General features: G+C 35.5%; 1 protein-coding gene across 3 annotated transcripts in view; it reads left to right on the top strand.

Moving 5' to 3' along the window:
- LOC136836096 (leucine-rich repeat-containing protein 15-like) overlaps positions 1 to 25,000 on the top strand; it is a 372,814-nt gene that overhangs the window by 92,940 nt on the left and 254,874 nt on the right. The window contains exon 1 of one of the 3 annotated variants that reach the window (XM_067100061.1): positions 8,990 to 9,042. The exons of the other annotated variants lie outside the window; for them this stretch is intronic. Within the exon in view, the coding sequence (XP_066956162.1) occupies positions 9,007 to 9,042 (36 nt within the window). The 5' untranslated portion in view covers positions 8,990 to 9,006. Of the gene's footprint in view, positions 1 to 8,989; positions 9,043 to 25,000 lie in introns of those variants that run through there. 3 annotated transcript variants of the gene reach the window in all.

Here is a 25,000-nt window from a genome sequence, read left to right as displayed (position 1 = left end):
TATATTATTATTATCGTCGTCCCCTTTGTCTTGTTATTAGAGTTTTCATCTTCTCCATCTTCCTCCCTCTCCTGTTGTTATTATTATTATTATTATTATTATTATTATTATTATTATTAACTTCCTCCTCCTATTTTTATTTTTATTATAATCATTCTGTTCTTCCTCTCATTATTATTATTATTATTATTATTATTATTATTATTATTATTATTATTATTATTATTATTATCTTCTCTACTCCTCCTCCTGATGTTATCATCATCATCTTGTTCCTCCTCCTCCTCCTCCTCCTCCTCCTCCTCCTCCTCCTCCTCCTCTTCTTCTTCTTCTTCTTATTCTCCTCCTCCTCCTCCTCCTCCTCCTCTTCTTCTTCTTCTTCTTCTTCTTCTTCCTCCTGCTCCTGCCACCTACCTCCTTCCTCCTCCTCCTCTTCTTCCCCATCCTTCCTTATTTCCTTCCCTCCTCCTCCTCCTCCTCCTCCTCCTCCTCCTCCTCCTCCTCCCATCTCGCGAGTAGGCAGGTCTTCAATGTGGGTGGCACTCGACCCCATCCTTTCGCGTGCTTTTCCATCGTCGAGTTGAACTTAATACCTTTTTTCTTTTTTTCTTCTTTTTTTCTTTTTTTCTTTCCTTTTACGCATACCTGCATGTCTGCTTCTAGTAGGGAAAGGTATATCGTCGTTAATTACAGGGTATTTTGGGCTGTTTAATTTAGAAGGGGTCTTATACCAAATGTAAAGGTTTATGTAAGTATGCCTTGCTGGTATTAGTAAACACTAACAGTTTGATAAAGGGCGGTAAATGAACTGTTATTTGGTATGTGATGATATTATTATTATTATTATTATTATTATTATTATTATTATTATTATTATTATTCAGGAGATGAACCCTATTCATATGGAACAAGCCCACCACAGGGGCCACTGACTTGATATTCAAGCTTCCAAAGAATATTATTATTATTATTATTATTATTATTATTATTATTATTATTATTATTCAGAAGATGAACCCTATTCATATGGAACAAGCCCACCAAAGGGGCCATTGAATTGAGGGAACTATTATCATCTTATAGGAGATACCTGTTCAAACCATAGCGCAACGGTATTGGCAAGCAATGAATGGCTGAAAGTATTTTGTACTTCAATTTTCATAAATTGTCGTCTTGATCAGCTGTCGTGGAATGATACATGATAAATTGTGAGGGGATACATGATATATTCTAATAAATTATACCGAAGTGATCCATGAGTTTATCAAGAAATCAAAGGGTACTTTGACGCCATATCTGATGAACGCGATACACTTAAACACAAGGTGACCTGATACCCCCAGTGGAAGTTCACAATGCCCACATCTGCGTCTGTGGTCAGTTCAAGGTTGATTTTGATTGATTGATGGGGAATATTGGATGTGTTGGCTTTGCAGGTTTATCTCTCTCTCTCTCTCTCTCTCTCATTTATATATATATATATATATATATATATATATATATATATATATATATATATATATATATATATATATATATATATATATATATATATATATTTGTGTATATATATGGTATATATTTATTTATTTATATATCTATCTATATATATTATATATATTATATATAGATAGATAATAGATAGACTGATAGATAAACAGCTATATAAACAAAGGGAATTCAATATTAATATCATCGATTGATCGACAACTAACCTGGCGCCACCACAACTTGAAAAGACCCAGAAGTAAAGGCCATTCTAACCAGGTATTCACCCCCTTAATTAGCAGTTGCCGACCAGCGCGCGAGCGTGCGCACACTTGCAGTTTGTTATTTTGAATGAAAAGCATCGTATGACGTCACGACAAACATTGTAACGCAAACGAACAAAAGGTGCGACGATTCTCGGCGTCATTACGTCGCGTTTGGATTCAGGGGAGGCGACAGAACCTCGCCCTGGAATATGTAATGCAGATTGATAGAACAAGATTTTTTTTTTCTTTTGCATGTTTTGTTTGTTAAGTGGTAGATGTTTGTGCGTGTTTTGTGCGTTCAGGGGTAGATGTTTGTGTGTGTTTTGTTTGTTAATGGGTAGATGTCTGTGCATGTTTTCTTTGTTCAGGGGTAGATGTTTTTTGCAGGTTTTGTTTGTTAAGGGGTAGATGTTTGTGCATGGTTTGTTCGTTACGGGGTAGATGTTTGTGCGTGTTTTGTTTGTTGAGGGGTAGATTTTTTTATATTTTGTTTGTTAAGGGATAGATTATTTTTGCAGGTTTTGTTTCTTAAGGGTTAGATGCTTGTGCGTGTTTTGTGAGTTAAGGGGTAGATGTTTGTGCGTGTTTTGTTTGTTTAGGGGTAGATGTTTGTGCATGACTTTTGTTTGTTCAGGGGAAGATGTTTGTGCGTGTTTTGTTTGTTAACGGGTAGATGGTTTTTGCATGTTTTTTGTTTGTTAAGGGGTAGATGTGTGTGCGTGTTTTGTTCTCTAAGAGGTAGATGTTTGTGCGTGTTTTTTGTTTGTTCAGGGGAAGATGTTTGTGCGTGTTTTGTTCGTTAAGGGGTAGATATTATTTGCATGTTTTGTTTGTTAAGGAGTAGATGTTTTTTGCAGTTTTTGTTTGTTAAGGGGTAGATGTTTGTGCATGTTTTGTTTAAGGGGTAGATGCCAGGTATGGGGGTGGGCACGGTACCCTGTTGAGAAAAATTTCAAAGATTTGATATTTTCTCTTACAAAGAAAAAAGGGAGATTTTATTTCCTACAAAAAAATTGTGTTATCCGTTATTTTTTTATATATTATGTATTTTTATATTTATCTAGCTATTTATTTATTAACAGGTTACTTTCAATTTGTTAATTATTAATTTACTCTCAATTTCTTAATTAGCAATTTACCCTAAAATTACTTACAAAATATTAAACTAAATAAATATTTGTCTTGTCGCTTATCAATAATTTATATCTTAATTACTCATTAATATGATGACTTATAACTCTTTCCTCAATAACTTATCTTCTATATATTGTTTTAAGACAAACAACCTTAACGCGCCTTCATGGCTGAAAAGGCTCTCGGTTGCTGCGAGAGTTTGTTGCAAATGTTGTTGATCAGACTTCCGAACAGCGCCGCAACACCTGAGGAATAATGAAACAACCAGCCGTAATCTTTGTTGAATAACAAAGAAGTGATTCATCACTTTAGTTGTCTTGTCCGATTGTTGCGTTGTTTTGATTTGCTCCCGTTTGTTTTTATTAGTTCTCTGAAAGGAAAACTATTGTGCCGGCTTTGTCTGTCCGTCCGCACTTTTTCTGTCCGCCCTCAGATCTTAAAAACTGCTGAGGCTAGAGGGCTGCAAATTGGTATGGTGATCACCCACCCTCTAATCATCAAACATACCAAATTGCAGCCCTCTAGCCTCAGTGGTTTTTATTCTATTTAAGATTAGAATTTGCCATAATCGTACTTCTGGCAACGATATAGGATAGGCCACCACCATGCCGTGGTTAAAGTTTCATGGCCCGCGGCTCATACAGTATTATACCGAGACCACCGAAAGATAGGTCTATTTACGGTGGCCTTGATTATACGCTGTAGCGGCTGTACAGAAAACTCGATTGCGCCGAAGAAACTTCGGCGCATTTATTACTTGTTTTCATTGTCATGAGTATTGAATTGTCTGTCTAATACAAGCAGTAAACGCCGTTCTTGCAAGCTGCCTGTCGTCTTGCTGTTGGGCGTGTTGACAAGAATGCTTGTATACAAGCATAAAAGTGCATTCATTAATGCATTCAAATACACGCGCGCATAGTTCATACCTTCACAGTTCTCATATACATAACTACACATTCTAATATATTTACATGTTTACATTCGTACACGTAATTAGATGCCTCACATGCATATTCATACACAGAAATGTGCTTAATCACACTTATACACACTTATATACAAACTCAATTATATACATACACATCCACTAACCCGTATGTATACATACACATCCATTAACACTAATGTTTACATACATTTGCACTAACACTTATGTATACATACATGTACTAACACTTATGTATACACATGCACCCGCTAACACTTTTGTATACATACACATACACTAACACTTATGTATACATACAATGTATACATACACATACACTAACACTTTTGTATACATACACATGCACTAACACTTATGCAAATGCTCATTCGGTTTGTATATCTTTGTATGAGAAAGTTGAATACATATTCAACAGCAGTTTCTCACTTATTGCTTATTCATATCTGTTATAATTGTTTTCTCTCTCTCTCTCTCTCTCTCTCTCTCTCTCTCTCTCTCTCTCTCTCTCTCTCTCTCTCTCAGTCACCCACACACACATAGACACACTTTCGTATGATAATTTTAGCTAAAGGAAAATTCTGTCTCGCCCACATGCGAACATATATATATATATATATATATATATTTTTAAAAAATTACCTCCTCTCTCTCTCTCTCTCTCTCTCTCTCTCTCTCTCTCTCTCTCTCTCTCTCTCTCTCTCTCTCTCTTTCCGCATTCATGTCATAATTTTAACAAGGAAAAATGTCTCGCCTACACGCGAAGATATACATTCTTTTACAAAAATAACCTCTCTCTCTCTCTCTCTCTCTCTCTCTCTCTCTCTCTCTCTCTCTCTCTCTCTCTCTCTCATTCGTATGATATTTTGAACTAAGGTAAAACCTCTCTCTCTCTCTCTCTCTCTCTCTGTCATACACGTGAAGATATAACATCATCTAGTTTAAAATTCTACTTCAATAAGTCATTCATCGAGTTATTCCTCTCTCTCTCTCATACACGTGAAGATATAAAATGATTTAGTTTCAAATTCTACTTCAGTACAGTCATTCATCGAGTTATTCCTCTCTCTCTCTCTCTCTCTCTCTCTCTCTCTCTCTCTCTCTCGCTTTCCGCATTCTTCCTTGTCCGCCAGACATCATCCACGAGGAACAAAAGCCTCTCGTCGGCCATTAACAAAAGAAATAATAAAAGTTAGCTTTCAATTTACCTCCACCCAGGCTAGTATATTGGGCGGGGCGTAGGTGACTTTAGACCTTAGGCTACGAGGACACAAGGGTGAGTGGGTGGAGGGTATCGTTTCCTCCATCCTCCTCATCCTCCTCCTCCTCCCCCTCCTCCTCCTCCTCTTTCTCTAATGTCTGTAGGACTCTCTGTAGGATACTCGTGGCGAAGGATTCCTCGGAAAGGATGGTTTTTTTATGGTGAATTTTATTTTTTTTTAGAAATTTTTTTGTGAAGGAAACTATTATTGATCTTATAAAAGGATTTTTGGAGTTACTGGGTCTGCAATTGATGTATATATGTATGTATATATATACATACCTACACATATATATATGTGTATATATACACACATATACATATACATAATATATATAGATATGTATATATATAATTATATTATATATATGTATATGTATATATATAATTATATTATATATATGTTTATATATATATATATATATATATATATATATATATATATATATATATATATATATATATATATATAGGTGTGTGGGTGTGTGTGTATAAACAACGATACAAAATATGTGAAAATTTATAAAAATTCAGCGGAGAATTTTGCATTTTCCATAAATTGCTTGCAAAACAGTCACCACCACTTTCCGCCTGCTATAAATTCCTTATACTCCCTTTGCGTTATTTTCTTTTATACAGGATTTTACAGGGTCAAAAGACCTGTTGCTTAAGTCTCTCTCTCTCTCTCTCTCTCTCTCTCTCTCTCTCTCTCTCTCTCTCTCTCTCGCTAATGGCCGTCCTTCACTCTAATAGGATTGTGCACTTGAAGCCAGTTTAGACCATTACTGCTTACAATGGTGATTGCGTGTGTATGTGTGTGTGTGTGTGAGCGTGTTTGTGCGCGTATGTGTGCATGTATATGTGTCTGAGTGCATGGTATGTTGTCTTTGTGTATGTATATCTTTCTTTTAATGGTATACGTGTGTAAACGTGTATGTCTTTGAGTGTATGTGTGTACACATGTATATATATAGTATCAAATGTGATTGTAATCGTAGTGTATATATATATATATATATATATATATATATATATATATATATATATATATATATATATGTATGTATGTATGTATGTATGTATGTATGTATGTATGTATATTTATATAATTATATATATTATATGTTTATATATATATAAATATATTTATATATACATATACTGTATATATATATATATATATATATATATATATATATATATATATGTATATATATAATATATACATATACATATATAGGCACTGTACTTGTGTACATGTGTGTATGTACGTATGTTTCTGCGTACACGGGATAAAGGTGTGTATAATTTGAACATTTATCTTTCTATAAAATATTTATTGATGGTGAACGCAAGCTTTTAAAGTCTGTGCACATGTAATGTACGGATGCTTCCTCTGTAAGGGGTATGTGTGTGTGTTTGTGTGTGTGTGTGTGTGTGTGTGTGTGTGTGCGCGCGCGCTCGCGCGTGCGTGGGTGGAAGCGAGGTCCAAAGTATCTTTCGGTCCCATGATTCATCCAAGGTCAATCTGAGTCCAGGTTATTTTAAAGTGCGACGCTGATCCCGGTCTCAGAAAAAAAAAAGTAGTCGACGCTACTAAATGAATATTCAAAGTTCCTGACCTCCCTCGCTGACCCTTTGTGTATATTTATTCGTATATTTATTTATTTGGTTAACTAGTTTTTTAATTAGAAGGTTATTGTGCATTCTAATCGCCTCTTAAGTGAATAGCCTTGCGTAGACTATATCTCTGTTTGTTATGTTATTTATTTTATTTTAGTTTTGGCTTGTTGTTACATTCACAACCTGTCGTGTGGTTGTTGGCTGCTTCAAGGGTTGTGACTGGCGAATTGATTAGCTGGTTGTGATTATTCTGGCGGTGCGTTTTATTTTTTATTAGTCTTAATCTTCCGGATATGTTTTTGCAGTTGTGAGACAGAATTACTCTATACAACTTGTATTCAGCTATAGACAACTTATCTGCAACTATATGCAACTTATCTAGAACCCTATGCAACTTATCTACAACTATATGCAACTTATCTATAACTATATACAACTTATCCTCAACTCTATGCAAGTTATCTACAACTATATGCAACTTATCTATAACTATATGCAACATATCTATAACTATATACAACTTATCAATATGCAGCTTTTCTACAACTATAAAGTACAACTTATCGAAAACTATAGACAACTCATCTAAAACTATTTGCAACTTATATACAACTATATAGAACTTATCTACAAATATATACAACTTATCTGATCATTATTTTATCTTAGAATTTGTTTGAGCAGAATAATAACACTACATATTACGTAAAGCTATATAATAATACTACATATTATTTAAAGCTATGTTCACTGCGTTTATAAAGTATTTTTTCTACTATGTATTTTATCTGAATTTTGTGAAGGAATAATGATTCCAATGGAGGAAATTCCTTTTACTGTACCTCCATTCATATTCTCTCTTCCATCATACTTTCCTCAACCCACCTCTAACAATGTTTCATAGTACTACTGCGAGGTTTTCCTCTCGTTACACCTTTGAAACCTCCTATTCTCAATTTTCCTTTCACCTCTGAATGACTTCATAGGTCCAAATAAATTCTTTCCTAATGTAAAATATACTTGAATCCAGAGTATACAGTATCAGTTGGCTGACCACCAGATGCAAATTTAATGATATTATGTCAGCAATGTCACGATGGATTTCCCAAGTAACAGGACCATGACCCCCCCGTTCTGATCGATCTCGGGGTCTCAGGGAAACTGTGAGTCAGAGTGCAAAGGTAGAGATGGATTGTCGTGCAAACAAGAGAGACAAAAGAGAGAAGACTCGGCTTCTTTGCAAACAAGAGAGAGAGAGAGAGAGAGAGAGAGAGAGAGAGAGAGAGAGAGAGAGAGAAGTCTCAAACAAAAGACAGTGGTAAAACAATAGGGGTAAATGGAAAAACTCCTGGGAAAGGTCTTTAAGTAAATGGCGCCGTTCTTGCCCTTTCCTTGTATTTATTTATTTCTCTGTTTCTCTATTTGTTTATTTATTTATTTACTTATTTATTTATTTGTTTTTCTTATTTTTTCTCGCTTGGGTTTATAACCGTCATCCACTCTGACTATTTATGTTTTAAAGATGAAAGTACTAATGTATTTTGTTTGCCGAATATATTTTTGAGCAGAAAAGCTTTCTGTGTGAAGTTATGAATTATTATAGTGTATATATATAATTGTTTTTATAGATCTATAAACTCTATCAGCTATTGGATTAATTCCGATAAAAAACATGTAAGAATGCGCCGAAGTTTCCTCGGCGCAATCGAGTTTTCTGTACATGTATAATCAAGGCCACCGAAAATAGATGTACCTTTTGGTGGTCACGGTATAATGCTGTATGAGCCGCGGCCCATGAAAACTTTAACCACGGTCAGGTGGTGGCCTATCCTATATCGTTGCCAGGAGAACGGTTATGGCTAACTTTAAACTTAAATAAAATAAAAACTACTCAGGCTAGAGGGCTGCAATTTGGTATGTTTGATGGTTGGAGGGTGGATGATCAACATAACAATTTGCAGCCCTCTAGCCTCAGTAGTTTTTAAGATCTGAGGGCGGACAGAAAAAAGGTGCGGACAGAAAAAAGTGCAGACAGAAAAAGTACGGACGGACAGACAATGTTTACTTTCTCGGTCACCAAAATTTCCATATTCATCTGTATATTATTTTGCACCCTTATACAAAAAATTTTAATATCATTTTAAAATAGTATAGTGAGCCATTTTAAATGCTGCCATTTCTATGATAAATACCATAAATATTCTTTCATTATTTCCATTTCCGTCGTTCCATAGATAAGTAAAAAAACCGTTTTTCTTTTTTTCCTACAGGTAAATGAACGGAGCCTAATGTACTACGTATATCTCTCAAGTGCAAGGAAGAAGGTGAGTTCATTGCACTTAAACATTCAGAACGCAAAACGGCTTTGGCAAGTTAGTCGTAAACAAACCTCTCTCTCTCTCTCTCTCTCTCTCTCTCTCTCTCTCTCTCTCTCTCTCTCTCTCTCTCTCTCTATAGCAAGTCAATGAGTTCATGAAACTTATGCATTCAGAACGCAAAACGGTTTCAGCTAGTTGGCCACAAACAAACTTCTTTTCTCTCTCTCTCTCTCTCTCTCTCTCTCTCTCTCTCTCTCTCTCTCTCTCTCTCTCTCTCTCTCTCACCTGTGAGTGGAATTGGGAATTGAAGAGGATCCGGTTTTGTTTACTAATCGAATATATTATTTTTCAATGCTGATGTCTTCGACAGCATTATGGGCGCTACCCATGACGCTGGGCGTGAGGCGACTACAAAGCAGGTTGACTACACGCCCACACCCACACTGAGAGAGAGGGAGAGAGAGAAAGAGAGAGAGAGAGGAGGGGTTGAGTGTAAAGAGATTAAATAACATTGGAAGAGAAACGTAAACTGTATTGATAATGGGAAAAGTGAGTGAGAGAGAGAGAGAGAGAGAGAGAGAGAGAGAGAGAGAGAGAGAGAGAGAGAGAGAGAGAAGGTTGGTACTCTTGTATGTTGTAGATATTATTTAATGGCATTCATATGAAATCTATATTCGTGTATGAATCACTTGTCAAATCTCTCTCTCTCTCTCTCTCTCTCTCTCTCTCTCTCTCTCTCTCTCTCTCTCTCTCTCTCTCTCTGCTCCCGTTATCTAGGTGTGCATTACTCCTTTCCCCACCCACCCTCTACCCACCTTATCTCTCTCTCTCTCTCTCTCTCTCTCTCTCTCTCTCTCTCTCTTCCCAACCTTTGTTACTAAGCCCAATTGGAATGCAAGTTGTATGTCACCCCTTGGTGCTTGAAAGTAATTATCAGTGACCCCCCCACTCCCGTTTAATTCCCCCTACCCCCAGTAGCATACACCCTCTCTCTCTCTCTCTCTCTCTCTCTCTCTCTCTCTCTCTCTCTCTCTCTCTCTCTCTCTTTCCAAGCTCCGTACGGCATGCATCCGGCATTTCATCGACTTTTTTATCTAATGGCGTTTAGAGCTGCGATAGATAAGGCTTTCTAAGTGCCTTCCTGTGTCGTTGAGTGGCCCTCCTCCTCCTCCTCCTCCTCCTCCTCCTCCTCCTCCTCCTCCTCTTCTTCCTTTTGTTTTCCTCCTTTTATTTTTTTCTCTCCCTCTTTCATACTCACTTCTCTTCTACCTTTAAGTTCATCTTCTCACGTACTCATTTTCATTCTTTCCTCCTCTCCTTCTTCTCATTTATCCTCCTGTTCCTCTGATCTCCTTCCTCCTCACACCTTCCTCCTTTTATTCTCCTTTCCTTCCCCGTCATCGCCTTCTGCCTCTTCTCCCGCCGGAGGGACGAGAATACAAGGATACAAGGGCGTCCCGAAAGTAGGTCATCCTTGGTCGAATGTTTATAAAAACCCCAAAAAGCTGTTGAGGGCTTCTGATGAAGAATTCGGAAGGAGGGGGGCGGTGGGGGAGGAGGGTGCAACGTGTGGGCCATGTGGACATTTTCGGTGAGATAATGCACCCTCCTGCAAGGGTTTTTTTTTTTTTTTTTTTTCTGATAGGGAGGTTTTTTTTTTTTCTATCTCCTCGTGCATTAGGGGCTACTTACGGCCACTTAGTAGCTACTTTTTTTTTTTTTTGCTTTTACGCTTTTTGTGATGATAATTTTTGTGTTTTTTTTTTATTTTTCGTCATGATAGAGAGTTTTTTTCCTATCTCCTCATGCATTAATGGTTACTCACGGCCACATGGGAGCTACTTTTTTTCCCCATTTTTACGCTTTTTATGATGATGATTTGTGTGTGTGTTTATTTTGTGTTTTGTTTTGTGATAGAGAGGTTTTTCGTCTTAATGGTTACTTATTATATCTGTGTGGTTGTTTTTTCTTTGTTTTTTCTTCTTGCTCTGATAGGGAGGTGTTTCGCCATATCTTCTCATGCATTGTAAGTTACTTGTGGCTACTTAAGATTATTTTTTTTTCACTTTAACTCTTTTTATGATGATAATTTGAGTGTGTGTGTGTGTGTATTTTTTCTTGGGGCTGTAATGGAGAGATTTTTTTCTCCTTATCTTCTCGTGCGTTAGAGGTTACTTACGGACACTTAAGTGCAACTTTTTTCATTTTTACGTCATTATTATTATTATTATTATTATTATTATTATTATTATTATTATTATTATTATTATTATTATAACCTCTAATGCACGAGGAAATACGGCGAAAAAAACTCTCGGTTTTGGATCCGCCAACAAAAAAAGAAACAAAAATCATGTTAATTATTTGTTTTTTGGGGGGGGGATCCATAACAGGGTTTTTTCACGCCGTATTTCCTCGTGAATTAGAGGTTATTTACAACCACTTAGAGCGTCTTTTTTCACTTTTACACTTCGTATGATGATAATTTGTTTTTTTTTTGGGGGGGGGGGGAGGGGGTTAGGGGTTGGACCAAGGTCAAAGGTCATATAGTGCTACATGTGGGGTTTGCGTCAATAAACTGTGAATGTGATTATTATATAATTGGCATTCGGTGTTGTTACAGATTTTTCTGTCCGCACTTTATCTGTCCGCCCTCAGATCTTAAAAACTACTGAGGCTAGAGGGCTGCAAGTTGGTATGTTGATCATCCACCCTCCAATCATCAAACATACCAAATTGCAGCCCTCTAGCCTCATTGATTTTTATTTTATTTAAGGTTAAAATTAGCCATAATCGTGCTTCTGGCAACGATTTAGGAAAGGCCACCACCGGGCCATAGTTAAAGTTTCATAGGCCGCGGCTCATACAGCAATATTACGAAACCACTGAAAGTTAGATCTATCTTCGTTGGCCTTGATTATACGCTGTAGCGGCTGTACAGAAAACTCGATTGCGCCGAAGAAGCTTCGGCGCATTTATTACTTGTTTATATTTATTATTGTTGTTAATATTTGATATTATCATTCTTTTGCATTTGTTATCTTTTTCTCTTGTTTTGTTATTATTATTATTATTATTATTATTATTATTATTATTATTATTATTATTATTATTATTATTATTATCACAACCTGCAAAGAATTCACAGTAAAAATCTCCACCTCATTGTGAAGTTCAATCTCCAACGATTAAGACCTTCTCACTCATGCATATCAAGGCAAGAATTGGGCGTTTCCCCCACAGCGGATCGAAGTGTGATTTTCTGGGCACAGAATAAATTATGCAAAAGGCGCCTGTGTGCTTCGGATTCCGGTTGGGCATGTCCGGGCACACACCGAATATTTGGTTGATAATTTAGTCTTGAAGTTACTTCTTATTTTTAGTTTTCTGTAAAAGAAAACTGTTGTGCCGGCTTTGTCTGTCCGTCCGCACTTTATTTTGTCCGCACTTTATTTTGTCCGCACTTTTTTCTGTCCGCGCTTTTTACTGTCCGCACTTTATTCTGTCCGCACTTTTTTTCTGCCCGCACTTTTCAGTGTCCACACTTTATTCTGTCCGCACTTTTTTCTGCCCGCACTTTTTCTGTCCGCACTTTTTCTGTCCGCCCTCAGACCTTAAAAACTACTGAGGCTAGAGGGCTGCAAATTGGCATGTTGATCATCCACCCTCCAGTCATCAGACATACCAAATTGCAGCCCTCTATCCCCAGAAGTTTTTATTTTGTTTAAGGGTAAAGTTAGCCTTAATCGTGCTTGTGGCAACGATACAAGACAGGCCACCACCGGGCCGTTGTTAAGGTTTCATGGACCGCGGCTCATACAGCATTATACCGAGACCACCGAAAGATAGATCTATTTTCGGTGGCCTTGATTATACGCTGTGCAGAAAACTCGATTGCTTCGGCGCATTTGTTGTTCATTTTGTTTCTGATTTTTTAGTCATTAAGCCAGACATGCAAATTTGAAACCGTGATCTAAAACACTTTCCAATTTTATTCATTTTATAAATACCAAATCTTTTTCCATTCATATGATGCTTTCCGTCTTTCACTTCATCATTTTATAGACATTAAACTTTTTTTCTCTCTCTTTCAGCCATAAATTAAAAAGCAAATCAAACCAGTCATGTCTCGCTTTAACGATCGAGGTCAGGTCAGGTCATGTCCTGAGGTTCGCGGCACCTCGCCTCTTCGTAGATATCGGGATAAATAAAATCAAAGGTTTTAGGAAATTGGACTCGTCTGCATTCAAGCAGTTTTGTTGGGCGTTGCTTGATACCCAGAGGAATGCAAGTTTTTTTTTTTTTTTGCTTGGCGGTTCCTTTTAGCGTTTGTGCATCTTTTTTCGTGATTTGTTTGACTCAGGATGTGTGGAGATAATTTGGATAATTTTCTTGTGTTGTGGGAGTAAGAGATAGCCAGATTGGATGTGTTATGTATATGTGCAGGCATACACAAACATTTTATGTATATATATATATATATATATATATATATATATATATATATATGTATATATATATATATATATATATATATATATATATATATATATATATATATATATATATATGTGTGTGTGTGTGTGTGTGTGTGTGAATGAATTTTATCACATTTCCGTGATTCATATACGAGCATTGAGCTACGAACGTCCTTTAAAATCCAATTCGCTTTACTTCGGAAATAATAAATTATATTTTCATGCATGTTCCCCGAAGGGGAATTTTTTAGTTGATAATAAGTTCTTCGTCTCGTGGGCTCGAATCACGGAAGACGAGAACTCAGGACTACAGTGACGAGCATTAAGCCACACGGCCATCAAGCGTTTATATTATGTATAGATATATGTATATATATATAAATATGTGTGTGTGCGTGTGTGTATTTTATCTGTAGATTTAAGGGTCGAATGGGATTTCTGTATATATTATGTATAGATATATGTATATAAATATATATATATAAATATGTGTGTGTGTATTTTATCTGTCGATTTAAGGGTCGAATGGGATTTCTGTAGGGCAAATATGTATATGTAGTGTCGATTGAAAGTCAGCCTCGCTATGATATCTATAAATGTACTTTATGTACTTAAAAATCTTTTGCTTAATTCAATGGTAATCTTGAACCAAGCATTTTGCATTAAAGCTTCGTGTGGTCCAGTGTTATTGTTTTACGGATTTTTAAAGGTATTAATAAACCATGGTGTAATCGCTTGTTGGGCAGACGATTTGACTGTAACCTGAGACAGCAAGAGTCTCTCTCTCTCTCTCTCTCTCTCTCTCTCTCTCTCTCTCTCTCTCTCTCTCTCTCTCTCTATCCTCACAGTTTGAGACACGTCATAAAAATGAAAGTCCATTAAAGTTTGGGTGCTTGCTCATGCGCTCAAAACTCATTATTTCAACATGCAGGATAAAGCTCTCTCTCTCTCTCTCTCTCTCTCTCTCTCTCTCTCTCTCTCTCTCTCTCTCTCATGCCTTTGATGAACCGAGTGATGAATTTGTAACTGGTTGTTAGTCGATTGTTGTTAAGCGCAGATGGGTTGGAGAGGGAGAGAGAGAGAAAAGAGAATTAATTGGCGTGAGTGACCATTACTTCAACAAAATTGTAAAATTGTAAATTGATATCATTACCGAACCTATCCATAAGAATTCTCTCTCTCTCTCTCTCTCTCTCTCTCTCTCTCTCTCTCTCTCTCTCTCTCTCTCTCTCTCAAATAATTTCATTTCCCATTGAGACTGAGTTTGCTAAACGTCAGCTTAATGGAGATTTCAATGCCTTCTGCGATAGGAAAGGTTGGGAGGTCAAGTTACTAGAAAGGAAGAATAAGTAAAAAATGCGTCGAAGTTTCTTCGGCGCAATCGAATTTTCTGTACAACCGCTACAGAGTATAAACAAGGCCGTCGAAAATAGATCTATCTTTTGGTGGTCTCGGTATGATGCTGTATGAGCCGCGGCCCATGAAACTCTCAGCCGGTCGTGGTAGCCTGTGTTGTTGAGTTGCCAGTTGCACGATTATGGATAACTTTAACCTTAAATAAAATAAAGACTACTAAGGCTAGAGGGCTGCAATTTAGTATGGTTGATGATTGGAGGGTGGATGATCAACACACCAATTTGCAGCCGTCTAGACTCAGTAGCTTTTAAGATCTGAGGGCGGACAGAAAAAGTGCGGATAGAATAAAGTGCGGACGGACAGACAAAGCCGGCACAATAGTTTTCTTTTACAGAAAACTGAAATTGAAGAGGAGAAGGTGGCCATTGAGTTGCCTTTGAAGGGAAGAAAAATGATAATGTGGCAAACGCTTCTATATATTGAGTTTGTTCTGTGTGTGATTGTATGGTCAAGTATTTGTTTTCTCTGTAGTTGCGCGTGTATATTTTCCACACAAACACACACATAGATAGACACACACACACACACACACACACACACACACATATATATATATATATATATATATATATATATATATATATATATATATATATATATATATATATACTCGTATATATATATGTATATATATATATGTGTGTGTGCGTGTGGAAAGAGTGTTTTCATTATTATTATTATTATTATTATTATTATTATTATTATTATTATTATTATTATTATTATTATTATTTTAGTGAATAATTCTCCGTATGTGGATGACTATAAACGCCAAGAAAAGTTAGCAATACGCTCCAATTCAGATAAACGTATTAACTAAAACAAAACAAAAATATATATCAATTCATATCCGTTCTTCATACGAAAAAAAACAACGCCAAAAATGTAATAAAAAAAAATTACAAAAATATGTAATCCCTTCACTCTCTGTCAAGAAAAACATTGAAAAATTCCCGTTTTCTTCCGGACGAAGAAAATCCTAAATGCCCATAAGGTTGAAACTTCAACTCTTATTAATGCGATTACCGTCCTTATGTCCCAGAAGGTGGAATCCGAATTACCGTATGGGGGAATATATGGGATGGGGCCGTACCATTAGTCATGGTGCATTACATGGGAGAAAAGGTATGGGTTAATGGGAGTTATCCCATAGGGGATTTTTTGGGAAACAGATGCCTCATCTATTATCTAAGGGGTGGTCTGACTTGTGTTTATTCTTTATTATATTAGTACACACACACATACATACACACGGTGTGTATATATATATATATATATATATATATATATATATATATATATATATATATATATATATATATATATATATGCATGTATGTATGTATGTATGTATGTATGTATGTATGTTATATAATATATATAATATATATATATATATATATATATATATATATATATATAATTATACATTGCCAAATAAATAAAACAACTCAGGTTTTCTCTCGCTGAATATTGCTCACTACAATACGAATTATAAATAATGCAAAAATCGTAAAGAAGAATATCGATGACACACTCAAAAAAACTTTGCATATTTATTCTTGGTTAACATTTATGGAGATTTGGTATCATAAATTATAGTGAAATGAATAATATTTAAAGAATAATTCGCTGAAAAACAAAGAATTCCAAATGTCTTTGGATGTATGACTGTAAGTAACCATTATTATAAGTTGTATTATAAATGCTTTGGTAAAAATATTAAGAAAGAAGTGATACCTATATTTCTCTTGCTAGAATGTGTCTTTAACAAAGATTTTGTTCATTTTTAAACCCAATATATATGAATGACAACAAAAACATTTTTCATTTTTAAACCCAATATTTATGAATGACAGTTTATTGTAAAGAAAATGTGCTAATGAAAAATCATGATAGTATAAAGCAATGCATCCTGCAAGCTAGGGAGGCTGTCAGTATGATAAATACTATAGTCAAAATATTAATGATAAAGTAATGCGTATATTTCTCTTGATGGAATATGTCATATACCAAAAAGATAGTTCATTCATAAACTCACTTTGTTTATGATTGACGTAGATGATTGTCAAGCGAAAAAGCTAGTGAAATATCATAATGGAACCTTTTCCATTCATAAATCGAAATGTTTATGAAAGACTTAGATGATTGTGAAGCGAATAAGCTAATGAAATATCATGATAGAACCTTTTCCATTCATAAATCGAAGTATTTATGAATGACGTAGATGATTGCAAGCGAATAAGCTAATGAAATAACGTAACAGAACCTTTTCCATTCATAAACCGAAACGTTTATGAATGACGCAGATAACTGTAGATGATTGTAAAGCAAGAAAAAAAAAACTATAGAAAAACAATAAATAAAGCAATGCATCTTGTTGCAATGCAGGATGCAGGCTATGCACACTTGAGAGAATGTTTCCTCTTGCGGTCCGGCGGGTTCTTTTGTAGCATCATTTATTTTCTGAACGTGAAGTTTTTTTTATTTTTTATTTATTTTTTATTTATTTTTTTGCGGAAGTTGTGGGTTCTGTCATGGACAATTTGGTGGCGTGGCTTTTGCGGGGGAGTTTGGAAATTATCTTCGCTGCGGAGTTTGAACGCTTCCGATGTACGTGTTTTAAAACACGTCCTGTTTGTGTGTGTGCATTTAAAAACATTTGTGTGAAAGGGTTTAAGTTTGGAACTCTTAAGCAGATTTAAAACGCTTTTGATGTATTCTATTAAAACACATATGTATCAAAACACCTTTAATATATATATATATATATATATATATATATATATATATATATATATATATATATATATATATATATATATATATGTATATATATATATATATATATATATATATTTAAATATATATATAGTCAGAGCACCTTTAATATATAGGTTTTAAAACCCTTTATAGGAACTAGAGGTTAAAACCATCCCATTTTTTGTATTTAAATACCTTTGATAAATTAATTATAAATATCATCATTTCTCATAGTAGAAACGACTCTTATATGCATATATTTCATTCTAAAAACTATTCATATTTAAAACGCTGGTAAACTGAGTGTGAAATACGATATATATATATATATATATATATATATATATATATATATATATATATATATATATATATATATATATATATATATATATATATATATATATATATATATATATATATATATATATATATATATATATATATATATATATATATCTCAAAGGAAAACAAGACAAAACAATAATTACTTGCCTTCTATACATAGATCCAAAGGTTCGCATCAGACATAGTATGTGTAAACGATTCATTCATTCATAGTTTCACTGATTTCAGTCCATTCACAAAACAAGTAAAATATGCGCCGAAGGAACCTCGGCGCAATCGAGTTTTCTGTACAGCCGCTACAGCGCATAATCAAAGCCACCGAAAATAGATCTATCATTCGGTGGTCTCGGTATAATGCTGTATGAGCAGCCGCCCATGAAACTTTAACCACGGCCCAGTGGTGGCCTAGCCAATATCGTTGCCAGAAGTACGATTATGGCTAACTTTAACCTTAAATAAAATAAAAACTACTGAGGCTAGAGGGCTGCAATTTTGTATGATTGATGATTGGGGGATGGATGATCAACATACCAATTTGCAGCCGTCTAGCCTCAGAAGTTTTTAAGATCTGAGGGCGGACAGAAAAAAGTGCGGTCAGAATAAAGTGCGGACGGACAGACAAAGCCGGCACAATAGTTTCCTTTTACAGAAAACTAAAAATACTCACGAGCATTTACAAACATTCGAGTAATCTGGATGTACCCTCGAATGCGCCTTTATAAGCGCATGAACTTCGAGTAGCAGAACTTAAATGTTAACAATCAGCCATTCCACGAAAACGTTTACCCTGAATATCTGACGTAAACGTTTGAAGAAAAAAATAACGTTTCTATAATTTTTCTCTCGGTTCTCCAGGTTTCATAGAAGAAGAAGCTAGGAGCTTCTTATTGCCGGTCGTGAATGACACTAATCGTCTTAGTGCAGGACAGAAATAGGTCTGAAATACCCTATTACTGCTCTCTCTCTCTCTCTCTCTCTCTCTCTCTCTCTCTCTCTCTCTCTCTCTCTCTCTCTCTCTCTCTCTCTCTCTCAGAGGCAAAGGTTCAGTGTATGCAGGTGGCGTGGAGATATAAAAGGGAAAAAGCAAAAGTATGCATATATACATATACAGTACACATATGTATATTGAGAGAGAGAGAGAGAGAGAGAGAGAGAGAGAGAGAGAGAGAGAGAGAGAGAGAGAATAATTGATCAGCATTCCGTCAAAATGTACCAACATTGAAGACCAGAGGACCTTGACGAGATAAACATCAAACGTCTCTCTCTCTCTCTCTCTCTCTCTCTCTCTCTCTCTCTCTCTCTCTCTCTCTCTCTCTCTCTCTCTCTCTCCTGCGTGTGTGTGTTTTCAGAGAAACATACATACGCATGTATGCGCACTCGATAATGACTACTGAATGTTTCTGATAAAATAACTATTTGCAAATATAGATAATTATTTGAATGTATCCTTACACTCAGACATAATACACACACACACACACACACACACACACACACACACACACATATATATATATATATATATATATATATATATATATATATATATATATATATATATATATATATATATATATATATATATATATATATATATATATATATATATATATATATTTATATATCTATATATATATATATATATATATCTATCTATATATATATATATATATATATATATATATATATATATATATATATAATTTTTATCACATCACCTGATATATATACAAGCATTAAGCCCACGAGACGACGAATTTCTTATCAACTATAATTCCCCTTTGGTTTGCGTATAAATATATATACATATATTATTTCCGAGGTAGAGCGAATTGTATATTAAACGACATTTGTAACTTAACGCTTATATATATATATATATATATATATATATATATATATATATATATATATATATATATATATATATATATATAATGTAATATGATATAACGCAAGAATCCGCTTAGACTGACCCAATTCTTCCAGAATCCCATCTTTCAATTCTGTCCTCTGGGGATCGCCTCGACTCCCGCGATCCTTACAGGAATCTTCTGCCAATTCAACCCTTCCAGAGGCTCGGCTTCCATCCCACCCATCGCCTGCTGGACTTTTCCATTCCTTTCCAGCTTTTTCTGGGTGAAAGAAATTTATTTTTTTTTCTTTTTTATCTGTGGTTTGTGTGTGGGTTTTTTAAAGTATCTTTCTTCATTCTGTGTGCGTAGGTGTATATATTTTTTAATTGAATTACATGTTTTTATTTTTCTTTGGTGTTTGCAAGGTGGTAAGTGATGCCAAAGTGAATACAATATCAAAACAAGATTTTGGAATTCAGTAAGTATTAGACTCATAAAAATACATGCACATACATACACACAAATTATATATATATATATATATATATATATATATATATATATATATATATATATATATATATATATATATATACTGTCCACATATGTATATTTATGTATATATATAAATATACATATGTGTGGTGTATTTGTCTATATATATATGTGTGTATGTATGTATGTATGTATGTATGTATGTATGTATATATATATATATATATATATATATATATATATATATATATATATATATATATATATATTTTTATATATATATATATATATATATATATATATATATATATATATATATATATATATATATATATACTGGATACAAACACACACACACACACACACACAAGTTGATCATCAGGAAACAGCATTCATTATCATTCTCGCTAAGAGCTAGACCCTAATGATTATTCCATTAACAACGACGCTCATGTAATTTTACTGAGACCTGTTTCGGAACTAGAACTTCTCATGCATTCTGGAAGCATCATCTTGCGCATGCGCACTTGTGTCAGTAACGGGAGTCACTTGTTTGTGTTGATTGATCGATTAGGGGGAAAACGAGGTCAAAAGAGGTCATAGATTTCTAAAGATAGCAATAGTCTGAAAATTATAGATAGTACGAAAACAGGTTATTGATAATTAGAGCCAATAAGTCCTTCCATATTTATAAGTAGACGCGGCTGAAATTATACTGATTTACACCTTAAATTAATAACAAGGCTTAACAATTAACTACGTAATTACAAAAATCATATAATTGAACAATAATTATATTTTTTTTAAAGTTTGGAAACTTCCATTTGGATAGAGAAAAAGTTTTTTTTTATGTAAGAGATTTAGAAAGAGGTTGACTACCATCCTCATCCCGGCACTAACACGATGAAACATAAATGTCAATAATTTGAACATTCAACAAAATATTAAAAATAAATAAGTAGAAATATCATTTAACAAGTAAAAAATAGGAAAACAAATAGATAAATTAACAAATAAATAAATAACTAGAACCTAAACTTGTTGATAGGGAAAACAGGTTGATTTAGAAAGTATCGACAAAAGCAAATCGAAGCAAATGTCTTACAAAATACCCGTCACGAGATATCGTGGACTGGCCGCGCATCATAATGTCACCTGACGCATGAGTATATAATCAGGTCACATTAGTACCCTGATTGTGCTGTTCCTCTCCTCATTTTGATTCCTCTCTCAATCAGGAACCTGATTTGTACGTAAACACTTTATATGCCTGGCCACGCTTGTGCGCATTTAGCCAGAGACAACTGTGTTGCCGCCGAAGGAATGACAATGACAACAAAAATAACTACAATATTCAATATTCATGTTGCTGCCGATTTTATCATTGTTCCATCTCGCCAATAATATTACCGGGAAGGATTTTCCCCGAGATGGAACCGAGTACGGGACCATTCCCTGCAAAAAGCGGGACGCCATATCTTAAAAACTAACCATAGAATTTTCTTGAAAATAATCTCATTATGTTTCCCACACCCAAATTACTCCTTCGTTTTAAATTAAACCTAACCTAACCTAGGGGCAAGGCAAAAAATACGGGGCTGGTGCAATACTAGCATACATCTCAGGAATTTGCTACCGGGAACGAGTTGTTATTCGTCTCTTCAACAACAGTTGTGTTTGTGCCAGGTTTTGATCTTGATAACATCAGTCTGGTCCGTTTCTCCAACAACAGCTCTTTTACATCAGGCTGTTTTCAGCACCAACAAAATTTGTTTGTAACTGAGATATTTGACATATCACAACAATAAATGCATTGTTTATAACAGTTCTCATCAATAGCATTGTTATTACGAGAAATTCTCGTCTGTTCCTCCAACAACATCAGCGCTTTCGTCACCACCAACAGCTGTTTTACAAATCTGGTCTTGTATCACCAACAATGGTGTCGTTAGGGGTTCTGACCCGTTTCGCCAACAATGGTGACGCCAGATTTTGTGACTCTTCTCGCCAACAGTGCGAGCGTCCTAATTCACCAACAGCAGCCGTATTAACTCTAATAATTAACTCAAACAGTTATCCTTTAAAAAAAAACAGTTCTGTTTATTCTCACCAGAATAAACAAGTATAAAATGCGCTGAAGTGTCTTCGGCGCAATCGAGTTTTCTGTACAGCCGCTACAGCGTATAATGAAGGCCACCGAAAATAGATCTATCTTTAGGTGGTCTCGGTATTTATTGCTGTATGAGCCGGGGCCCATGAAACTTTAACCACGACATGGTGGTGCCCTGTCCTATATCGTTGCCAGAAACACGATTATGGCTAACTTTAACGTTAGATGACATAAAAACTACTGAGGCTAGAGGGTTGCAATTTGGAATGTTTCATGACTGGAGGGTGGGTGATTAACATACCAATTTGCAGCCCTCTAGCCTCAGTAGTTTTTAAGAGATGAGGGCGGACAGAAAAATGTGCGGACGGACAAACAAAGCCGGCACAACAGTTTTCTTTTACAGAAAACTAAAACCATTTTGCCATATGCTTTCAATTCGTTATACTTTGACTCAACACCAGAAACTTTAAATTATTTTAACACCTGCAACTGTGTTGCCTAATAAACCAATTCTGTTTGAAGTTAGAACTTCCATATAAACTTCACAGGCATCAGTTTGTCATCTATACCATTTGGTAACTTCCCAGACAGCTGTCTAACTTCTCAAACTTTGATTTAATCCCATTTTACACCTTTCATTGAGGACCAGGATTTAGGGGAAGTCCAATGAGATTGTAGAAATGTGTCTTGGTATTCTATGTAAATAATAATAATAATAATAATAATAATAATAATAATAATAATAATCGTCAGTCTTTGTTCGAAGAAATATTACATTTGACTCCCAATAGTACAAGAGGGAATACTGCGCATGCGCGTAGCCATACATGCGAATTGAATGTTCTTACATTTGGATGTATTCTGTCTTTAGTCTCTCGTATTTAAATGTGTATTTATGTATGTATGCGTGTGTTTAAATGTCTATGTATGTATGTATTTCAAGACAAAGACCAAATCAATGTCAAAGGAATAAAACTCTTAAGGTAAAACAGGCTGTCTTCACAGGCACCCCCATTCATTCTCTCTCTCTCTCTCTCTCTCTCTCTCTCTCTCTCTCTCTCTCTCTCTCTCTCTCTCTCTCTCTCAAATCTTCATTCACCTCCTTTATATTTGAGGGGCTATCATATATTTCACCTCTCTCTCTCTCTCTCTCTCTCTCTCTCTCTCTCTCTCTCTCTCTCTCTCTCTCTCTCTCAAAAATCTTCATTCAGCTCCTTTATATTTGAGGGGCTATCATATATTTCCACCTCTCTCTCTCTCTCTCTCTCTCTCTCTCTCTCTCTCTCTCTCTCTCTCTCTCTCTCTCTCTCTCTGGGAAATGGGGAGTGAAATTGGGGGTTATGTGGTGGCGGGGGAGGGAGGGGGAGCAGTCACCCCCTCATAGCTCATACTACAGTAGTATGACAAGGTGTACACACGCGCACACACACACACACATTCCACAGTGGAAGTATAGGGTTACACACTGCGCATAGGTAGACCTCAGAGAGAGAGAGAGAGAGAGAGAGAGAGAGAGAGAGAGAGAGAGAGAGATTCTAGGCTTTCCTCATTCTGGCCTCACTCACATTCCTTCCTCACTCATACACACGCTTTCGACAGGTTTGTGTTGTCGTGATTGGTCGTTTTTATCTGTTAATTTAGCAGTTTTTAGTTTTCCGTAAAGGAAAACTGTTGTGCCGGCTTTGTCTGTCCGTCCGCTCTTTTTTACTGTCCGCACTTTATTCTGTTCGGACTTTTTTTTCGTACTTTTTCTGTCCGCACTTTTTCTGTCCGCATTTCATTCTTCAGCACTTTTTCTGTCCGCACCTTTTCCTGTCCGCACTTTTTCTGTCCGCAGTTTTTTCTGTCCGCTCTTTTTCTGTCCGCACTTTTCTCTGTCCGAACTTTTTCCTGTCCGCACTTTTTTCTATCAGCACTTTATTGTCCGCACTTTTTCTGTCCGCCCTCAGATCTTAAAACCTACTGAGGCTAGAGGGCTGCAAATTGGTATGTTGATCATCCACCCTTCAATCATCAGACATACCAAGTTGTAGCCCTCTAGCCTCTAGCCACAGTAGTTTTTATTTTTATTTTATTTAAGGTCAAAGTTAGCCATAATCCTGCACTGGCAACGATATAGGCCGGGCCACCACCGGCCCGTGGTTAAAGTTTCATGAGACCACCGAAAGTATAGATCTATAATCGGTGGCCTTGATTAAACGTGTACAGAAAACTCGATTGCGCCGAAGTAAATTCTGCGCATATTTTGACTTTTTTTTTGCCATAATTTTTTTCCTCCCTCGTTCGATTTTATATCGTATTGTCAATTATAATCGTTTTTTTTAATTTTATTTCGTTTTTTCCGTCAACTTTCGTCCCGATTTGAACGCTGCTTGTTGCGTAATGCGAGTGTTTTTTTTTTTGACATTTTTGTTCGAGCGTGCGGGCATTGTCAACATTATATATTATATATATTATATTCTCCTTTTGTGGAGTGCTCTTTTGTAAATTCCTTCTGG

This window comes from Macrobrachium rosenbergii, chromosome 56 (genome assembly GCF_040412425.1).
Source record: "Macrobrachium rosenbergii isolate ZJJX-2024 chromosome 56, ASM4041242v1, whole genome shotgun sequence".
Classification (NCBI taxonomy): domain Eukaryota; kingdom Metazoa; phylum Arthropoda; class Malacostraca; order Decapoda; family Palaemonidae; genus Macrobrachium; species Macrobrachium rosenbergii.
This window is presented reverse-complemented; position numbering and strand designations above follow the sequence as displayed.